This window comes from Pygocentrus nattereri, chromosome 7, assembly GCF_015220715.1.
Source record: "Pygocentrus nattereri isolate fPygNat1 chromosome 7, fPygNat1.pri, whole genome shotgun sequence".
In the NCBI taxonomy this organism is placed as follows: domain Eukaryota; kingdom Metazoa; phylum Chordata; class Actinopteri; order Characiformes; family Serrasalmidae; genus Pygocentrus; species Pygocentrus nattereri.
The window spans coordinates 37478351-37500492 of NC_051217.1; the positions used below are offsets into that span (position 1 = coordinate 37478351).

The 22142-nt window shown below is 40.0% G+C and overlaps 1 protein-coding gene across 1 annotated transcript in view; it reads right to left on the reverse strand.

Annotated features, from left to right (window-relative positions):
- barx2 (BARX homeobox 2) overlaps positions 1-20732 on the reverse strand; it is a 28542-nt gene extending 7810 nt beyond the window's left edge. Inside the window, exons 1-2 of the mRNA XM_017709078.2 lie at positions 20200-20732; positions 3466-3766 (exon numbers count right to left, since the gene is read on the reverse strand). Coding sequence (XP_017564567.1) covers positions 3466-3766; positions 20200-20386 — 488 coding nt within the window. The 5' untranslated portion in view covers positions 20387-20732. The remainder of the gene's footprint in view (positions 1-3465; positions 3767-20199) is intronic.
- Positions 20733-22142: the final 1410 nt, after the last annotated feature.

Genomic DNA, 22142 nt, shown 5'->3' on the forward strand with positions numbered 1-22142 from the left:
TTGTGATTAAGCTGTTGATAAATACTCAGCTACTGCTTTATAAATGCATTATTTAATGCATACACATGTGTTATGAAGTTCCTCTGAAGGTAACCCTACCATTATGGCAATATAGAAAGCACTGGAAATGCCCCACCAGGACAGAAATGTGCACATATGTGCTGCAATCCAGGTTGGAGAGCTAGTTTGCAGGTGAAGTTTTGTGGTAGGTGGCCCGTCTGCATCATGGACGATTTACTCCTTGTAACGTGGATGATCAGTGACAGCTCCATTGCTTTTTTCAGGCAGGAGCAATGTGACCCTAGGCTGAACAAGACGGAAAGTACAGCCAATTGTTTTCCATAATTGACACATTTTGAATCCTTGTAGGTGGCTTCTACAGCTCCAAACACAGTCTAGCTTTGGACCAAAATGACAGTATGTCCAGTACAGCCAACCCCCCGAAACATGAAGCCTTAAATCAAATGGAAAATGCGTTAAGGCTGAGAAAGAATGACCCACGAGAGGCGACCTAAGACACTTCGATTACCTCATCTCATTGTGCAAAGCTCTAAAGCAGTTTTATATACACCTGCATGTGTATTAAATGATTGGCATGAAATCAATGTAATACATTTCTGTTTGCTGTTGTTGGCACATGTCCCTCTCCTCTTGAATGGGGGTAGTGTTTCTTTTAGAGGTTTTTTCTGTTATTCAAAAAGCGTGAGGTTAAAATGTTACTCTTGTCCTGACTAGAACATTGCAGTATGTCATTCGTTGGCTTGTGCCGATTAACTGGGCTTGAGACGTTCCCCAAAAACATAAATCAAAATGTCACAATGATAATCAGTGCCATTCATTCACCAAACCTGCTCCTAAAGCAAAAAACCTAGTTCATGCTTACATTTACATGTCATTGAGGATTCTTGTTTTGCAAAAGATTCTCTGCATTACAGTATAATTCTGTTTGATTGATAAATAAGGACAGATGGTGGATGAATACTGAGAAAGTCAGGATACTTTGCCAACTTTTTGCACTAATGAAAGCAGGAAATTTTAACAGTATGCACTTCCAGTACAGTAGTGTCTCTTCATAGTTCTAACCTCGCTGGGAACACAGTGCGAAGTGTTTGCTAGTGCGACCACACCCTCAACTGGAGGCCGATTCAGTTTTGTCACATCCGTCTCAAATGTCTGTCATCATTTGTAATTAGCTTCATCACTGCCAAACCTTGCAGGAACTCCTAACCCGTTGAAGTTGTACTTGTGCCATAATGTCAGGCTGAACTTCTTACCTGCCGTGTTCTCATATCTAACATGTCTGTCTGACACAATCAGTAGCCAAGCAGATCTTTGTAGATGTGTGCATGGGCGAGAAATTGAACCTGACCCGCCCCTATGACTTTGAGGCCTGACCCGAAGAGGCCCAACTGGTACTGCTAAATTTGAATACCAAAACCGATCCGAATTCACAACTGAAGAAGGCTGAAAAGTATTGCTAAATTTGAAACCTAAACCCATGACTTTTTAGACCTGACCTGACCCAAAGAAGCCCAAATAATACACTACATTTGAAAACCAAACCTGAGCCGAAACCAAGACTGAGACCTGACCCAAATAGGCCATGACTTGTTATGCTAAATTTGAAACCTGAACCTGAACCTGCTTTCACACACTAACAGAGAAAGTCCTGTCCTTTGTTACTAAGTACATGATTGAAGGAAAATGAACTAAACATATTTATCTGAAAGTCATACTTTTCCTCTAGTTCAGACTAACCTGAAGTGAGAAAATACTCTGACACTGACTTTTCTGGCTTGCTGCTGTGGAACGGCTGCACCAACGATAAATTTGTTATTGAAGAGGTGATGTGCCAGTCCATCTGCAATCATAGCTCAAAATACTACTGTCTGATGTAAGAACCAGACATAATGTCTCCACAGCGAAGAAGTCCTTGACTGATTTGGAATTTTAAACAGTTCTCTTTTTAGCATGCTCTTTTTTGTTTCCTCCACAGTGAATCGTTATTAAGACTTGCTTTATCAGGCTCATTGTACACTATACTAGAAACAGAGAGATTACAAAAAGGCACATATTCCATCCAATAAAAACAAGTTGCTACACAAAAACAGTGTGATGAAAAAAAAGAGGCCAAACTAATTCGACACAAAATCCCTCCTGGGATCAAGTCGGGTAGCAGACTTATAGATCTTTGACAAACGTTTAACTATTAGTCACTGGCTCATCTCCTGATTCTTTCCTCTGCAAGTTCCAAGTGCTTCTGTTTAATCATCTTTGTAAACTTGTGCTACTTGTATTACCATTACACCATGTAATTAAAAAGCCATAGATTTGGGTCAGTTGTCAAATGCAGCAGTACTAGTTTTGCCTGATCGAGTTGAGCCTCAAAGTCTCTTGTTCGGGTCAAATTCCAGTTTAAACTTCAGCAGTACTGTTCAGGCCTGTTTGGGTCAGGTCTCAAAGCCATAGGTTCTGGTCAGGTTTCAAATTTAGCAGTACCAGTTATGCCTTTTCAGGTCGGGTCTCAAAGTCACAGGCTCGGGTCGAGTGTCAAATTTAGCAAGTTGTACCTTTTTGGGCCAGGTCTCAAAATCTCAATTGTAGGCCGATTCAGTTTTGTCACATACATCTCAAATGTCTGTCATCATTTGTAATTAGCTTAATCACTGCCAAAGCTTGCAGAAACTCCTAACCTGTTGAAGTTGTACTCTTGCCTTAAAGACAGGCTGAACTTCTTACCTGCCATGTTCTCATGTCTAAAATGTGTGTCTGACACAATCAGTAGCCAAGCAGATCTTTGTTCATGAGCACGAAATTGAACCTGACCCACCCCTACAACTTTAGGGCCTGACCCAAACAGGCCCAACAGACCCAACAAAATTTGAATCCCAAACCTGATCCAGAGCGTCAAATTTAGCAAGAACATTTCAACCTTTTTGGGCCAGGTCTCAAAATCTTGTGTTCAGGTCAGGCTCGGGTTTCAAATTTAGCAGTACCAGATGTACCTATTCAAGTCGGGTCTCAAAGCCCTGGGTTTGGGTCATGTTAAGGTTTACATTTTTTTATCACCTTTCAGGCGACTTCAGATCAGGTCACAAGGTAATGGGTACGGGTTGAGTTCAGGCTTTAGTTTCAGGCCCATGCAGACCTCCACAAAGATCTGATTGACTTTTAATTGTGCCAGACACACAGGCAGAAGTTCAGCCTGACTGTACGGCTAGATTACAACTTCAGTAAACAGGTCTTGGTTCTCCAGTCCTGAAGGGCATTGCAAAATGTATGCAATTGAATCACCACCTCCAAATGATGGTATCATGATAAACAGATATATTTTTACACACTTATTTATATATAATATTTATATATAATACTTATATATAATTGCATTTAGCTCATTTTCATGCTTAAATATGAACCTCTTTCCAACACAATGCTGATTTAAAGTTAGTTAAAGCAGTTACTGACCTGTCCGGGGTGGACAGATACTTCTGCTTCTGGAACTTCTTCTCCAGACCCATGAGTTGGAGCTCGGTGAAGATAGTGCGGCTACGGCGGGGTTTCTTCAGCCGGGGGGCACTGTGCTCTGTGTCTGATTCGCTGCTGATGCTGACTGGCGTCTCACTGGGTGGCAGTTCGCCGGGCCCCGCGTGCAGTGGCAGATGGGCAACCCGGCTGGGAGGTGACGGCTGGGACAGGTGGGGCAGCACGCTGGGGGGCTGCCGGGTGATGACAGAGAGCAGGGGGTATGCCCTGAGTGAAGAAGGACCTATGACAACATGTCATAAACAAGAAAAATGTTAGTGTTCTTAAAATCATGGCAGCATGCACAGAAGATCACGTCAAAGAGTATCATATTGACCTACGGTTGAGTGAATCTGGAAATCAGAGTTACTTTCCTCACATGTTGTGAATTCTAAAGAGGTAGTTTGGGTAAGAGGGTGATTCTGCAGCAGACTGGGGTTCACTATCAATGGAGATCACATTGCACAGTTAGGACGGATTCACTCTTATTGAAGTGGAGAATGCAGAATGCGTTCTGCTCAGGGGTCGCATCTCCTCGCATACTGAAGGGAGCCGTCTTCCAGTGACAGCCAACTCTATGACCCCCTCTTACAATTGGTATGTGATTGGTTCCTAGGCACCTCACGGTTGGAAATATAAGCCGCTTTGATATCAGATGAATGTTTGAATCACCCTGTGTAACTGATAATGCTCATGAAGCATTTACTAGAGATGTGCTTATAATATACGATATTTTTTTATGCACATTGCCAATTCTGATACATAAACATTTAAGCATTTAGATTATCTTTGAAGAGAAATGTAAAATTGATTTGTAGAGGGTTACAAATGCAGTAAAATGAATAACATTCAGACATTTTGGATTCACAGCCCAGCACTGTCGAAATATTCTGCTCTTCCAGAGTACAATATATACATTATCAAATGTTGGATTGAAATATTAGTCAAATTTGTAGCCAACACAATGCTAAAATTATTGTGCATCCCTCGCATTTACTTTCTCAAACACAAGTTTATGATTAGTTCAATGTTCCAACCTCTGTATCTGTATGTTGAGAAGTAAAGTAAAGCAAGTAAAGCATTACAGAGTAGAAACATGGTACTTTATTTCTAGGTATTTGTTCCTATTGACAATGTAAACAGCAATGTGGATACGCTGAAGAGAACACTTTCCCATCCTTCCAAGGCACTCTGTGCCTGAGTCATTCAGTTTCAGTTCCTAAAGTTCATCCATGCTTTTAAGAAAAAAAGCTTAGAAGCCAAATATTAGAACAGTTTTCAATTAAGTATTTATTTAGTTTTGTTAAATTTTTGTGGGGGTTTTTTGCCACGCTTTTCTTTTAAAGGCTGTTTTGTGCACATGGTCCTCATTAAAGAGTAAAAATGGCTTTTGGTGACTCCATACTGACACGACACAGCGATCCAACAACGTGTTTAATCTACGGTCAGAAAAGTGACCCTAAATTGAGCTCCGAGACCCATTCGGCTACTTTCATCGTTCTGCTTGGTTTCTGGTTTTCGCAACCATTATGTCCAACCGTGCTAAATCCTCCTTAACAGCCTGTCCCCTTACGCCTTAACGATGGAAGGGAAAGCTAACAGGCCTGACCTTCTTGATGTAGGTGACTGAACTGCAGGACTGCTACGGTGACGTAACTGGTGTTTTACACCACCACCTTTGAACTGCTGGAAGATAATGATTCTCCCGTGAAGCTTGCGTTCACAATCACAGTGCACTCTGGGTAATAAATTGGAGGGTGGATGCTGGGTTTTCAGCCCTAAGAGTGGTCCTAAAACTTAAATCTTTTCATATCTCTCTCTCTCGCTTTCCTTCTTTCTCCCTCAGACAGCATTAAGACGCCAGAGTCCATAAAACACAGACTAGGACTCAACTGAGCTTAGTGGGACATAAAAATACAATTTTGATCCATTGAATCTTTGGGATTTATTCGCATTTAGAGAGGAAGAGAAAGAAAGAGAGCGAGAACGTGAAAGAGATGCTATCACATTCACATGACTCACAGGTTGACTCGCTGTTTTTCGCATACTTTTAGAGTAGAGATTACAGAAAAATGTTTTGATTACTGGTCGGTTCAAATTAACCCCTTTTTAGGAGATAATTCTGAGAAGACTGGATATAAGATCCACTTACATATAAGATATAAGGTATAAACTCCACTTGCGTAAGAGAAAGTCAAATGACAATAAGTGAAAAAAAACATGTTTCCAAAACTCCCAAAAATGATTAAATGATGCAGAGAAAATGGGACTCATAACAACCATCTGCAAGACCTAGTAGACCACCAAAACTGCCCCCATCAGGAAAAAAAGTATTTAAAGCTTTCATCTTTGAGAGAGAAGAGAAAATCAAGCTGCTTCAGATCTGTTTCTGTCCATCCTTCCACTGTGAGAAGATGACTCAGCTCTATGGGTCTGAAAGGATGTGTAGCTGTCAAGAAGCTCAGTCCAGAGTCCAGACATCAACATCGTTTAATGTGTTTGAGATTACTTAGATTGTAAAAAGCTGAAAATGCAACCAAGGCTGAACTTCTAAAACTGAACTTTGGAGGTCTGGAAAACTATTCCTGCTCTTAGAACCAATACGATTTTGGGAAATTCAGTAAATGAAGAGGTGGTGTCTGAATATACCAATATATCGCTGTTGTCGGAAGACGACCTTGTATCTCCAAAATGGAAACTTTACAGGAGAAGCGAAAAACATACTGTAAATATTTTAACGGTGGGTGGAGGAAAGACGCCAGGGGCAGGGGGTGAAGGCGGAGAGCTCTCTTTTATTTGAAAACAAAACACTCGGCTTTTCAGCCTACAAAATAAGACACGGCTCGCAGGGACTTTTCAGTTCTTTCTCCCTTCCACTCATTTAGCTCCACTCAGTCGGCTCGGTTTGGCCCGGTTCTGCTCTCGCGCCTTCCCTGGTCTCCTTCTCTCTCTGCCACCTACTGAAGGGAGAGATGGCTATAAGTAGGCTGGCAGAAACGAGGCACAGGTGAGCATCATCAGCTACTTAGCCCACTGGTTCAGCCAGACCAGCTTCTCCGTCCCGCATTCGACGCATTCGACGCTCCACACATACTTTACATTTAATGTAAGTCAATGGAACCAGACTTTGTTCCAAGTAATTTTGGGCCATTTCTTTTGGTCCATTAATCATGAAATTTGCAAACAATGTAAATGGTAACATGCATTTTCAAATTATGTCAAAAACTGAAAAGGTTTTCTTTCAACAGCGATATGCTAACATTCAGAAGTTTGGAATCACTGTTTTCAATCATAGAAAGCCAATGTTGTTGCTGATGCATGCTCTATTATACGTATCAGGCTCCGGTCTTGGTGGGCCAAAACACTGCTGTGTTCAGTACACTGGATTATTAAACACACCTGATTCAGCTCAACTGTTAATTAGCAAGGCCTTCATGAACTGAATTCAGAGCATTAGATGAAGGTAAACACTAATTTCTACAGCATTTTGGCCTGGGAGACCACTTGCTTTGTGAGTTTGGTAGGTTTGGTCTAGTGTGAGAGCTGTTTTTGAGCCCTGGAGCCACCCAGAGAGACGACCTCCGGTCCACCTGAAATAAGGGGTCTGGGTTTGCTTGATGTAAGGAATTGTGCAATCGATCCATGATTCAGATGGATCCATGATTCTCGTGCATATGAAAGCCATAATGAGCCCCTCCCCCAAACAAGTCCAGAATCTGACTCGAGTTTTCAGAACAAGTGTGAAAACACCCTTAGATGCGTCCAGATAATAAAATGCGCTGCAGATAATAAAATGACGGTTATAAAGCATTGAGAATAAAGTTGGGCATAACTTAAACATTCAGAATACCTAATAACTGAAAATGGTAGATAACTTGGTCAAAAGTATGTAGACGGATCATCAGGACACAGTCTAAAAATCGGTTGAAATGTAACATACGCTTTTTATTTTTATGTAGTTAAACAGCCTCAGGTAGAACATGCCTTTAGGTCATAGGTAAATCATGCACCAATACAAAAAGATACACATGAGAACGATTACATCTCCCAAGAAATGAGCTCATTGCTAATGTTCCATGTCTTCAGCTGCTTGTTCAGACATGAAACTCTTCCTTGCTGCTTCTTCATACTCTCCCATACAGACTCACAAAAGCAAGACTTTTGGTATTAATATTTTGCTACATATGCCCTATAATACCTACAATACCTACACTACCCCAGCCCCCAACATACATATGGTTTAGCATTCAACCTTCTCACTCAGCTGTCGGTGACAGTTACTGCAAATCTGCACATGCTGACCGTCACTCTAAAATGTAAGCTTTCAATATATCAGTTCTTACTGAACACAGACCTGCTAGCCTGAAAGTCCGAGTCCAAGTTCTTGAAATAACTGTTCACAAAAATATCTAATCTAGACAATTCTCCACTTACTCCAGATGACGTCAGGCCAAACATGTCCCAAGGCTAATGTCACAAACAAAAACTAAAAGTCAATAGTCACCCAAATAGCCCAAACCATTTTTATATATAAGGTCACACAGATTGAGAATGATGAGCTATACAAATGAAACTGTGGGCACTTTAAACAACTGCGTCTGTATTTACAATCACCTTAGGAGGTATGCAGTCATGAGAGTGACTGATTGGGTGAATATTAATACTACTACTACTACTACTACTACTACTACTACTACTACTACTAATAATAATAATAATAATAATAATAATAATAAATTTAACATAAAAAACATGCAAACGTTTCATATAGTACATTTCATATATTGTGTTCGTGTGTGTGTGTGTGTGTGTGTGTGTGTGTGTGTGTGTGCGTGTGCGTGTGCCAAAGTGTGTTCTGATGTTTAGGATGTTTATTAACTTACTTTCACTCAGAAAATCAGCAAAACGTGATTTGACCGGGGTTCTCAAACTTTTGCATATGACATATTAACTCTAATATACTTGAAATGTGCAGTGTACATCTGTTAAAATCCAGATTTAGAAAATGGAAAGCATCACACACGGAACATCCTTCTTTAACAGAAATCCCAGTTATTTTGTCCTCAGTTTGTGCTCAAGAAACTATAAGGCAAAAAACAAGGTACAACACACAAAGTTCTGGCTACGAAAACCACTCAAAATCCCAGCTTGTGTGGTTTAGTCCGGGTAAGAGGAGGGGCCCAGTCATGTGTTTGTGCAGGCCTGCATACTGTGTATGACACACCATGAAAATCCCTGACAACCGGCAAACTGGCAAACCGTATGATTTATTTTCATCCTCTTTAAAGACAAAAGCCTACTTTGATGGCGTTTTACTCCATCCATGTTTATAGACCGCGGCAAACAGTCCTAAAACAAACACTGATGAAATGTTAAATTAGCCACGGGGAAATTTTCATGGCAGTTCCTCGTTGTCACATGCTCTGTGTCCGGAATCGTTTTGCTGTTCACAATTCAACACTGCCTCAGTTATGCGCTGTGTGACATGTTTACATGATCTTTCACATGAAAGGCAAAACTTCTGCGTCAGTGTGGCAAATAAAACATTTCCCCAAATGTAGTCAATCAGCCAAGACATATTTGGTGGCAGAATTCTTGCACGTTGGAGCTACAAAGCTAACGTCACTAACATGAAATGCAGGATTTACAGTGGAATTTCCACTGATTTGTCTATTGATGTCTATTGTGTTTTTATATGTAATGTTGAAAATGGTAAATAGAGAACATTTTGCGCATGGAATGAAAAATATGACAAAGGAGCAGTGGTGGACAGTAAGTAAGTAATTTGTTACTGTACTTAGGAAGTTTTTTCATGTATCTGTTCTCAAGTTTTTCCATTTGGGGCAACTTTTTACTTTCACTCCAGTACATTGTGCTAAATCTGTCATTTCTTTTGGTTTATGTGTATACAAACATAACATGTAAAAATTAAGAAGCGCAAAGCAAGCAAACACTATTTCATTTTATGGTAAATTTGTTTTGGCTGGTTTATGTTTATGAACAGAGGCCTACAGATCAATATAGTAAAGGAAAACTCATTTGTGAACCTGAGTTTAAAGTTTTTACTCAATTTAAATTTGTAACCAAGTTGTAAATAAATCTTAAACTGAAACTTTGCTTGTTTGTAGTGATTTCAGAGCCACTCGGTTCTACCTGATGAGAACTGTTTGCCTTCAGTGTTATTTTTTACCTAAAATGAGTTGAAGTAAGAGTCTTGCTATAAAAATGATAACAGGACATCAGAGTCATAATTAATTCTTTTAAAGGGAGGAACTTCTACTTTTACTGCAGTAATTTTTTACCTTGGGTATCTCTACTTTAACTCAAGTACATGGTTTGTGTACTTTGTCCAGCACTGCAAAGGAGACCTCAAACTGTCGAGCAGCTGAAATCCTGTATCAAACAAGAACAGAAAACATTTCACTTTCAAAACTACAGCAGTGTCTCCTCAGTTCCCAAACACTTACAGAGTGTTGTTAAAAGAGGTGTTAAACACAGTGGTAAACAAGCCCCCGTCCCAACCTTTTTGGAACATGTTGTTGGCATCAAATTTAAAATGGGCTTATATTTTTTCATTCCTCAGTTTCAACATTTGATATGTTGTCTTTGTAGTATTTTCCTTTAGAAATACGGTTTGCTTGATTTGCTTATCATTGCATTCTATTTTTATTTACATTCTGCACAGCCTCCCAACTTTTTTGCAAATGGGGTTGTACGTCTCTACCCATGAATGGATTTAAAAAATATATGTTTTAGGGTAATATCTTATCTCAAAACTAATAGAGAGCCATATCTCAGCTATCAGATGGCATATTCATACCCATATCATATAATGACTTTCAGTCTGGGAACTTCTAGAGGCTTAAGGCATCTGGTTCCTATCACCACCACTATGAACAATTCTGACTTGGTATCCTTCACTAGAATGGAGTGTTTCACACCAAACCACTCTGAATTACTTTCTCTATATCTTAATAGTTTATACATACATTTTAAACAGCCCATTAATTAGCATCATGCCTACATCGTAACGCACTCTGTCCAATTCGCTGCTCTCCGAAGTCTTAACTTTACAGGAGAAGGAAAAAACCTTCTTTACTTTTAATGTATGTCAATGGAACCAGACTTTTTTTCTGGGTCATTTTGGGCTGTTTCTTTTGGTCAAGTCGTCTTGAAATTGACATACAATGTAAAGGACAAGGGGTATTTTCAAATTACCTCAAAAATTGAAAAACGACAAAATTGGAGATGTCACCTTATGGGTGACACTGTATGACAACCTGTCATCTATAAAAATGGAATTCTAGCCATATTTTTGTCTATTTTGATGTGCAGCTGTACGCCATACAGTCTGAGAAGCCACATAAGCAAGTCTGTTTGAAATTACTTAACAAGTCTGCACAGTTTTAGGCAAGTGCGTAAGGATTTAGGCATGCGGTTTGTAGAGTGCTGTACAAACTCAGAGCTACCGCGCAAACCGAAGAAGCAAACTTCGACACCGAACATGTCTTGGCTGATCGACTACATTTGGGCTGAGGGTAAAAACAGTAAAATTTTTCGTAGAACTATCGCTTTAAGCCCTTGATTGCTCTCACTCTTATACCTGTCAAATGTTGCTACGCCTCCTCAAATGATTGGATTCCACAAAGATGATAGCACTTGGCACTGAGCTTGAACTCTCAGTAACACCGTATGCAATGTTTTGGTTCGCCGGGGCGCTGACAGCTTGGTGGTTGGATGTTTTTTTCACTCAACAACCATCAAACAGACCTCAGCTCCATAACAGCTAATGCTCGGTGGGTGAAAGGAGCACGTTTGTGTTCAGCACATCCTTTGGTGACAAGCCAAACATTCAGCAGTTTCATCCATGCACAGAGCATTTCTGATAATGCGCCGTATCTGATACAGCTATTTTAGTCTTGCTATTTTGCCTTTAACAGCGTCCCTCCTGACTGAAAGAAAAGCACCGCGATGCAACGAGATCTGGAAAACCTTTAGTGGAATGCTTGTCAGTATCGTATTACATGTAAGTGCTGTATAAGTGTTTAGACTTGAAACACAAGCCTGTGAATTTTCTCCAGTCCTCGTAAATGCCTGTGGTCACAAGGTTCGGCTCATCAGATGGATCTCCTGCCAGACTCGACCCCAAATGCAGCATCATAAAAAAAAAGTGGGAACTTCTACTTTATCATGAATTATGCATAATCAGATCATTAAGGTGTAAAGAAAGTCATTCTAGAGAGAAATATCAAGTCCAAGAATTGTTCACAGTGATGGTGATGGGAACCGGACGTCTGCCTCTAAACGCCACCTTGCAGAAAACTACTACATCATATTAGTCAACAGTTACGAAAATGCTGGCGATGTCTGATATATTATTTTGCAATAGTTTTCAGATAAACGTTCAGCTTAAAACTATCATTTTTCCAAATATCCACAGTGGAGTGATACATGCAGGGTGTTGTAAGGCCAAATAATCCCCAAAGACAACTTATTTTCACCACTATGTGGCCATTATCAACATTACGTAGAGAGCTAGATGCGTGATGTCTGAGATATTTCTGCATAATGTAACTGTTGAGGTGTAAACAAAGTCATTCAGAGTGGATTGATGCAAATGTTTGTAACATTCAAAGCAGCCACTAAGCATACCTGTCTTCTGAATGTTTATGTGCAATGTTGATCAAGTTAAAATAGTGGAATCTGAAAAACAAGCAAAGGTTAAGTCTTCTTTTGGGATTATTTTGCTTCACAGCACCCTGGATGTACCTCTCCACCATCAATGGATTTTATACCAAAGTCCTATTTCTAAATGATCATAAAACAATCTCTGAGGCATAAGGCAAAGTACTCAAAGTTATCTGCGAGGTCGTTTGTAGAGGCATTAAACGCTTCTGATGTCTGGTTCCTATCACCACCATTGTTTCTAGGTTTATTAAACCGCTCTGAATTGTTTCAGAAATCCCCCCCCCCCCTGCATAATTCATTAAAATTCATTCAGTGTCATTCAGGATGGTTTGGTGTGAAATGCTCCATTCAACAGAAACATACAGTCAAAATGGTAAGTAACCAATTCACAGTGGTGCTGATTGGAACCAGACATCTGAAGCATTTAATGTATCTAAAAGCTACCTTTACAAATTCAATGCCTGAGGTTTAAGAGAGTTAAAGTGCTGGCTTACAACATGGGTTTTTTATCTATGCTTGGCAGAGAGGTACATGCAATGCACTGCAAGTCAAAATAGTACTTATAACATTGCATATAAAAACTCAGAAGATGTGGAAGATATTTTGGACAGTTAATAAAGTAGTTTTATATGCAGTATAGGCATCTGATTTCTAGTTCATCAACAGTGTGTTTACATGCAAAGATTTCTGCCAATAAGATTGAATATATTCCGATTAAAGATTAAGACTGAGGCGTTTATCTGCTCATTCTATTCAACAATCTGATGGAACATCTTCATTTGCCTGCTCACTACAATTAACCCAACATAAAACGATGGGCACACGTAGAGAACTGACTAGATTAGACGTTACCATGACAGCAAACATCATGTAAGATCCAGTCTGAGTGAGATGAGTAGCAGTGAGCAGTGCTTATGTTTTTAATTGCTTTAAAATGATGTCATAGAGGAAGATGTCCTGTTCTGAGATACATAAGATGGACATCCGGCCCACCGCTGTCTTTTAAAGATCAAAGCATAAACTTTGTCTCCTCTGCAGACCAGTTTCTGCTCTGCTATGTTTTGCCAGAGCCGGTTTATGAGTTTTCTGCTGTTGCTATGATGCGATGCACTTGCACAGAATACACTTACATGTTCTGATTGGGAATGTAATCATTTACAGGCATTTACACTGATACTACTCCTCTATTTAACTGATTATTTACAGGATTACTCACCTTGTTCAATCGGATAGGAATTATATTCCGAATGGCCTCACTCAGACTATACTATTCCGACTGACGTGTATATATAGACGTATTGAGCTATTGGTCGGATGAGCTACTGCCCTATTTGCCTAGAGGAAAAACATTAGCAGGAGAAAAAGTCCCTTGCTGTACCTCTTTAAGCCAATAGCAGGTCCTCCTACGTCTTTCTCCTGAGGAAGCCCTGCTATTTGGCCATTTTTCACCACCCTGTCATAGGAGATTAAGCCACTGCTGATTTCTATCTCTCGCCTCCCTTCAGGGAAAAAAAAAAACAGTTTTTGCCCTCCGTTTTTGCTGAGAGATGAACCCTAAATGAAATATTATAACCTGACATTACACCAGCCCCGTCTCCAAATGGGCCCTTCTCACTTTTTTTGTTTTAACTCTCATTTGACTTCAAGGCCCTGTAGTTTTTCTATGGACATTCCACCCAATCTTTCTCAGAAACAAGATCTGAATGGGGTTAAATAATCTAGTCCTACCTGTGTGACATTCAGGATGACTTCACTGCCACAGTTATTAGCATGAAAGTCATACGAGTGATGATTAAGTGATGGTTACATGGATGTGCTTATCTCCAAAGCACTATATAATGGCATTATCAGCCTGTTTAACAGTAAAGGTGTTTGAATCACCATTGTCATGGAATATTTGAGAACACTTAAGCCAGGGGTAGTCATGAAGACACATCATGAATCACAGAACAGGTTCTTAAATGAGAACAACAGTCATAAATGAACCAGACAAAGCTCTTAGATTCGCAAAGCATTGGGGCTGCGCTGCCCAACCTATTTAGCTACATTTCATTCGTTATGTAAACTTTTGATAGAATTTTTCTTCTATAGCTACTTTCAAATGATTATAGATTAACTCAGGTATATTTGTGAGGAATCTCTTCTATACATTGGTGACTAATTCTCACTCATTCTGTTGGTCCAGCATCTTATGCTGAACTCTGGTTCTATACAACTCTCTCTCTCTCTCTAATATATATATATATATATGTTCTTTTTTTGCCAGGCTTGAGTAATTTATTTATTTATTTATTCATTTATTTTTTGTATTTGTGCTGGCTTGTCTTGGTCTTGGCCATCGATTTCACCAATTTTAGACCAGCTGCTGTTAAAAATTACACTATTTTGTCTTCTAGCTGTCACCAGAGCACACTGCCTCATCCTCAAGGAACTCAAAAAACAAATACTTGTGTGTCATTGTATTGGAAGCAGTTACAGCTTGGTCCCGAAATCGGGCCTTACTTTTATTTGGACTCCTGACTTGGTCTTGGCCGCCTTTAAACTGGATCTCAACCAGTCATAGTCTTGGATATGACTTGGATTCGACAAAGATGGTCCTGTTTTCAACCCAGTCAGTATTTCCTTAAGGTGACAACACTTTGCTTCTGTGTTCCTATTGCAGGACAAGCACATGGATTCTGCTGTTCAGTGCTTTCCACTGGTTTTGCCGTATGTTACAGCGGCCCCTCCTGGTGAAGAGTGGTACCGACAGGGGCCGTCAGTTTGAGGATGCCACGGCTCCCGTCCCAGTGGGAGAGTCCAGAAGCCAGTGTCCTCTCAGTGAGTGCCAGCCACTGTGCCAGCCAGATTCTATATTCAGCATTACAAGCCATTGAAGTACTGGCATATAGAGTATCTCACACCAGGCCTGCTTAAAAAGAGACGGTGGGCGCGGGGATCTGATATTTGGATTGGATACTCAATCCCTCCGCCCAAAGCTGCCAAACACCCCCTCCGCACACAGTACCCTATCGTCCATTTCACATCAGAGAAGAGGAAGTGTGTGTGTGTGTGTGTGTGAGAGAATAACCCCTTGCTTGACAGGACAGAGCTGCTGGGGCTATTTTTATTATTTCATCTCCTCCACCTATTCAAACGCACCGGCTCCCATTTCACCATTTACACAGCAGGTATAAAGAGCAGTGCCGAGCTCTCAGTAGGGCATGTCAGGATGGGCAAAACCGCCGTCCATTCGAAACGGAGGGTATCTCACACACAAGGTTTTCCAGCGTTAGCATAAATGCACTTTATTTAGTTCAAAAATGATGTTAAGCCCTTTATAATAACTAAGCTTATTATTCAGTAACTTCAATGAACTACTCATTTACACTTACAATAACAAACTATGCAAGTATGTAGACAAGTATGAAACTGAAATGTAAAATATGAATTTATAAAAGTGCAAAGTGTTCTTTTGGTCCCCTAAAGAACCACGCTTGAAGAAAAAAAATGGGAGTATGAAGAAACTTTTAAATGTTTCAAGAACTGTAATATAACGTAAATTATCTATACCAATTCATGGGGTTCTTCCTAGAACCTTTCCCTTATGCTGCCTTTCTTAGAAATTTAAACAGGTTCTTCACATCCAGACATTTTGTTTACAAAGATGGTTCTCTGAAGAGATTTGTGAGTGTGAAGAACCTTTAAATGTTTTGTGACATATTGTAAATTACGTACAACAATTTATGGGGTCCTTGATCCTTTGTATTATTTGGTGTGTCTATATTTTAATAAGGTTATCCACACTCACACATTCTGTCTCCAAAAAAAAAAAAAAAAAAAAAGAACCATCTGTTGAAAAGTTCTTTAGAGAGTGGTGTGCAAAGAAAGATTTCTGGCATGCTTTTTTTTTATATATATATATATATATATTGAGAATGGAGGAGATTAAACTCCACTAACAGGTCCTTCAGAGTTTAAAGAGTTACATGTGTTAGAGCTGCTTGTACTTTTGAAAATTCCACAATCGTGTCTCACGTTTTACGCAGCTAATATAAAATCAATTCAATATTTTTATCATATTTTAATCATGTCTCATATTAGAAGCAGACAAATTGCAGGTGTTGCAACTTAATTCCACTCATTAAAGTTATATTGTTTTGTCATGTCATGGTTTGACATGAAATGCCTCATTCTACAGAAACTTAATGAGTCACAACAGTGGCGACAGTAACCAGACGTCTGAATCATTTAAAGCCTCGAAAAGCTCACCTTACAGAAAGTTATCACGCAAAATGGTCATGAATTGCCCGACTGGTGTGGCAGATATTGTTATGCAATAGTTTTCGCATGAGTTTTTGGCCCTTTTGTAAAAATGCATTCATAGTGGAAAGATACGGGCAGGCCATTCAGGCCAAACAGTCCCCAAAGAAAACATTTACATATCGTTGCGGTCCAAAAAAACGGCATCTCTGATAATGGAAACTTTACAGGAGAAGACAAATTGTACTTCAATTTCAGTGCAAGTTCATGTAAAGAGATTTTATTCCAACTGATTTTGGAGCATTTCTATTAGCCTGTTATCAGGAAATTTTAGCACAAGTATCAAACGATATGGAAAAATAAAACTCAAGAAAATTGAATTTGTTTTGTTTGGTTTTGTTTGGGGGGGCAATATATAACCACCATTTAAACATTATTAACGTTATATAGATTTTAAAAACTCCGAAGGTTCACAAGTAGACTTTGTAGATGGACTTCAATGACCCCTGGTTTCTATCACCACCACTGTAAAGTGTCCGAAATATTCTCTACAATGAACACATCAGAGCACTACGAACAATCGGACAATCTGAAAAGTGGGCCATACTATCTGTACTTAACCCCTTAGAATCCCAGCCTTATTCCATACTAAGGCTTATTATTCATTAACAACATGGACTTCAGTGCAAACTGCCCGAGCAATTCTTAACTTATAGGTATAATTAGGGTATCATTTAATTGTGGGCCTGCTGGTGGGTCCCTGCCATTTAAGGGGTTAAATGAACATGTATGGAGGAATTTTTGGCTGGCGAGTACACCGCGGTGCAAATGTCCGCGCAATAAGTACTAACGCCGCGGCCTTGACTCACTCTTCGGGAACATGCACGCATGAAGCCTCCCAGTTAAGTCCACGCTAAAACCTGCGGATGAAGCACAGCTGGTGAAGAATTTAGAAACGTGTTTAACGAATCCCTCATAAACTAATTACATAGTGTTCTGATGCTGCATCACAAAAGTGATGCAACTTCCTCTGCCTGCCTGGTAACTGCGCTTGCTGCATGACCAGGCCTATGAATACGCTTACAAATGCATGTTTATGGGTGATCTGTTCACCTGCAATCAGTCTTTGAGACTTTACATGGGCTTCGGCTGCCTAACCGCATCCTGTGGGTCCCACACACCTATTCCAGGTATGGTGCCATGAAAAACGAGCATTCTCTCTGAACGCTGAAGCCTCTGGGCATGCGCTAGCAGGCCTTATTTCAAAATACAAATGTAAATCATTACAGGCTGATTTGCGGCAATGAGTCAAATGGCTGTTCAGGTGAAAAAAACATGTTTGAAAGTGCAGCGTAACACAATCAGAGGTGGATATAAGAGCCTACAGCTATCTTCAGGTAAAGGTATTGCTCCTCAGCGAAGTGATGACTTACGCACAAGTAAAGTGCTACCTAAAATAACTGACAACTCGAGGAGGAGTAAGGAGTCTGCCTTAGCACAGCCAGCATTTGTCAGCATTTGATCTTTTCTCTTCTATTTATCTGCCTATTCTTCTCGTTTCGGGACCCTTTTGGTCGAAGTAACCAGACATGAGAGCTGAAAAAGCAAAGCTGAGGCTCTGAACCAAGTGAACTACAATAATCCCAACAGAAACTGAAGGTGAAGGACTAAAAGGGCCTGAGGAATATTCCTGGCATCATTTTTGAGTAGATACATCTTTGACTAAAAGCACAAATGCACCAAAACGGTCCTTTAGTGAATGAAATGGTATGTGACGTCATACTGACATGATCAAGGATTACGAACTGAACGCATAAAGCCTGAATAAGCGACTTGGGTACCCCCCCAATTCTGGATTCTGCCAAGTTCACATCAAAATCCATAGAGAATTAATGTGTGCTTTCATTGTACGACTTAAACAAATTAGACATTTTATATTAATTAATATTAATTTATATATCCGCAGCTGTCGGAACAAAACCTTGTATCTCAAAAATGGAAAGTTTACAGGAGAAGGCAAAAACATGCATTACTTTCAATGTAAGTCAATGGAACCAGACTTTTTTCCAAGTCATTTTTGGCCGCTTATTGGGATCCATCTTTCATGAAATTTACACATGACGTAAAGGCCAACATGCATTTTCAAATTATGTCAAAAACTGAAAATCGAGAAAAATGGAGATACAAGGTTTTATTCTGACAGCAGTGAATATATATATATATATATATATATATATATATATATATATATATATATATATATGGTAGCTTATATATATATATGTGACTAGTGCATGACTATAGGTTAGAAAATATTACCATTTTAATATTAGTTTTATACAACAAGAGCACATTTGAAATTTTGACACATTTGATAGTAAAAAAAATATTATTTTATATTTACAGTTAAACGTGGTCTTGGGGTGAGAATGAATTCAGAGAAACTGCACAATTTTCGTGCAACACCAAAAACAAACTACATTTAATACAATAAAAGTATATGCTCAAAAACCAAAGACTGAAGGAGGAAATGAAACGTAGTTGTCGTTGTGGTTGCTTGGTGGGATTTTCCTGGCTCTCCTCGCCCTCATCCTCCCTTAACTACTGCGGCTTGATAGCTTATCTGTTCTTCAAGCCCCGGTAAAGCTCATTCAGGCAACACCTTAGAAGTGGAGCGCCAGAATTAAAACGGTCTACAACTTTTTTCCCTCGTGCGTTTCTTTTCCTTGTATTTATCAGCGCCGGTTTTCCTGAAACAGCTATTTAATAACTCGTCTCCACTGCCACCCTAAGCCGTTTCTATTAGGCTTAAACGCGGTGAAAGAATGATGAAATGTGATGATTGCAGGACGATGCTTCAACATCCAAGCCGATAAAACCACCAGAGTATCACAGAGATGTGTGTTTAAACCACTTGTATTTGCGATTTGTATTCTGAGTATTTTTAAATACTCATAATTTAGTATCTTTGCATATTTGTGACGGGATTTATCGACTTGTCCTCACGTCCATATTTAGTCCCGGTCATCTCGTTTTCAGGGGATCATTTCGTTCCATTTTGTTGGTTCCGCCCTCCAAAGTTTTAGCAGTGAAGACCAAAAAGAGCCAAAATTTAGCTTTAAAGCCTGAAAATTGTTCTATTTAGAACCACAAGGACCACTTCGCGTTTAAACGGCTCTGCATGATAAAACGTCTTCAGACTGATGGTGAAATGTGCTGTATGCAGTTCTGCACAGATTAATGTTCAAAATAAGGTTCCTACTGTAAACAAAGCAAAACCCGTTTTAGTGCTGGAAAGAACCAATAAAAAAATAAATAAATAATACAAAAGGTTCTACACAGAACTTATATCTCGTCTATTTAGAACCCTAAAAAACCATAAAGAACCATCTTCCAACTTGAGGCGGTATTCAAAGTTTTTTTTACACCTGCTAAAGCGGCTTTTATGCTAGGCTAGTTTTACAGTTTTACTGGTTTATTACCCAAAGAAATTTCCAGAAGTTTCCCTTTCACATTCGGTTTCTGCAGTGGTGTAAAAACAGACTCGATTTCAGCTGGTATTAAATATTCCTGCGCATCTAATGTGCCTAATTTCATACAAGACAGGCTTAAATGTTGCGAGCTAAACCGGAACGGACTGCTCGGTGAGCTGGAGCCCAGATAGTTTTGTCTGGGACACCGGCGTTTCAGCTCTGTGGTAAATATGAACGCGAGTCTAATAAACGGGGCTGAGGCTTCGAGCCTTACCGGAGCAGGAGTGAAGGGCTTTGGGTCTGACCACCAGGGCGGGACACACCGAGTAGAGGGAGAGCCTCTCGAAGTAATCGCACGTCTCCTTGGACAGGATTTCGTCGATCATGAAGGTTTTGTAGCGCCGTCTGCCCGCGGCCAGCTGCCCGGGGTTGGAGCCTCGTAGCTCGGCTTGGCACTGCATGGCGCCTCGCTGGGCCGGTGGTCCTCTGTTTGAAGTTCCTTTCTGCTCCTCCTCGCTTCTCTCGACTACTAACGCGTCTCTCCTGCGGCTTGTGTGGCCACGGGCTTGTGGAGTGGGAGGTGGAGCTGCTTTCACAGAGGCATGGTGATTGGCTTTGGTCTCCAGCGTCGGAGCGCAGCGGCTCGATGGCTGCGCAGAGTTTCAGAGCTTTTAAGAATCGCTGCTGGAGCTTCTTCGCTTCTGTTCACTGCTGCCGGACTGTCCGCAGCGATTTGACCTGCAGTGCTGGAGCTCCCTCAGACCCCCTCACTGGGCTAGAGCTCTTCTCGCCGTCCCTGAATGAAGCTCTAACTCTGCCGCGCATTCAGTCTCTCTTATCTGCTCGAGCGCGCGCTGCGTGCCTCTATATAAACCACCTGCACCTCCCCACTCACCACACACTGCATGCCAATCAACACACACGTACTGTATCTCTCTCTCTCTGTCGCTCTCTCTCTTTATCTCTCTTTATCTCTCTCTCTCTCTCTCTCTCTCTCTCTCTCTCTCTCTGTCTCTTTATTTCTCTCTCTCTCTCTCTCTCTCTCTCTCTCTCTCTCTCTCTCTATATATATATATATATATATATATATATATATATATATATATATATATATATATATATATATATATTCTCTATCTTTCTCTATCTCTCTCTCTGCATCTCTCTCTCTGTCTCTCTCTCTCTCTGTATATATATATATATATATATATATATTTTTTTTTTTTCTCTCTATCTCTCTGTCTCTCTCTCTCTATCTCTCTGTTTCTCCCTGTTTCTCTCTCTCTCTCTCTCTCTCTCTCTCTCTCTCTCTCTCTCTCTCTCTCTCTCTCTCGATATAGAATGGCCAGATGCCGTACCGCGTGCCAGTCTAACGTAAATATTACAGCCAGATTTAAGTGAATTAATGAAACGCTCCGGTTTTTCTCCTCAGTTCTTTCTCATTAGCAGTTCTACTCCTAGTTAGAGGCGGTAATAACGATGAGTACAGTAGTAACAGTAGCAGCCCTGGCTGTAATAATAATATTAGTAATGATATTGAAACAAACAGCTCTCGATGTTAAAATATTAACATTTATTTTCCACGAGCTTGTTGACATGGAATGTCCAGGAATGTTATTAATAATAAAATAATAATAATAACAACAACAATAATCATAATAATAATAAGCGTGCAATAATTAGAGAAACGGGCGGACTGTTTTGTCTTTGCTGCGATCATTTATTTTGACAGGCTGTAATTTATTTATTTATTTATTTATTGCAGCAGTTTTTGATGACTGATTATTATGATGATGAAATTTATGACTTTTATTTTTTTATTGCTATGGCTACTTTTATATAGCATCAACAATTATATTATAGTCTTGTAAAATTATGATATAGTCTTCACTGTCATTCTTGGTTTTCTTAGCATATCCAGCACTGAGTTAAATGAAGTGGACCAACGCGTTTGTTGCTCGTGGCCAAAATAAATGAGTAAATAAAAGTAAAAGCCGCCGAAGCGCCTTTATTCAGGCTATTTCAGCCAGTGAGAGCTTAACTGCAGTCAAGACGGCAGGACTGCCTGTCCGCGTAATGACGCAAGGACATCTCTCCGTTTAACGACGGGCTCCGGATTCGTGAAGCAACTTTAACTGAAAAGGCTTTTTAGCTCATTCTATGGCAAACACAACATAAAGCTCTTAATCTCCCCTTTTTAAGCGGGATGTGTTTCAC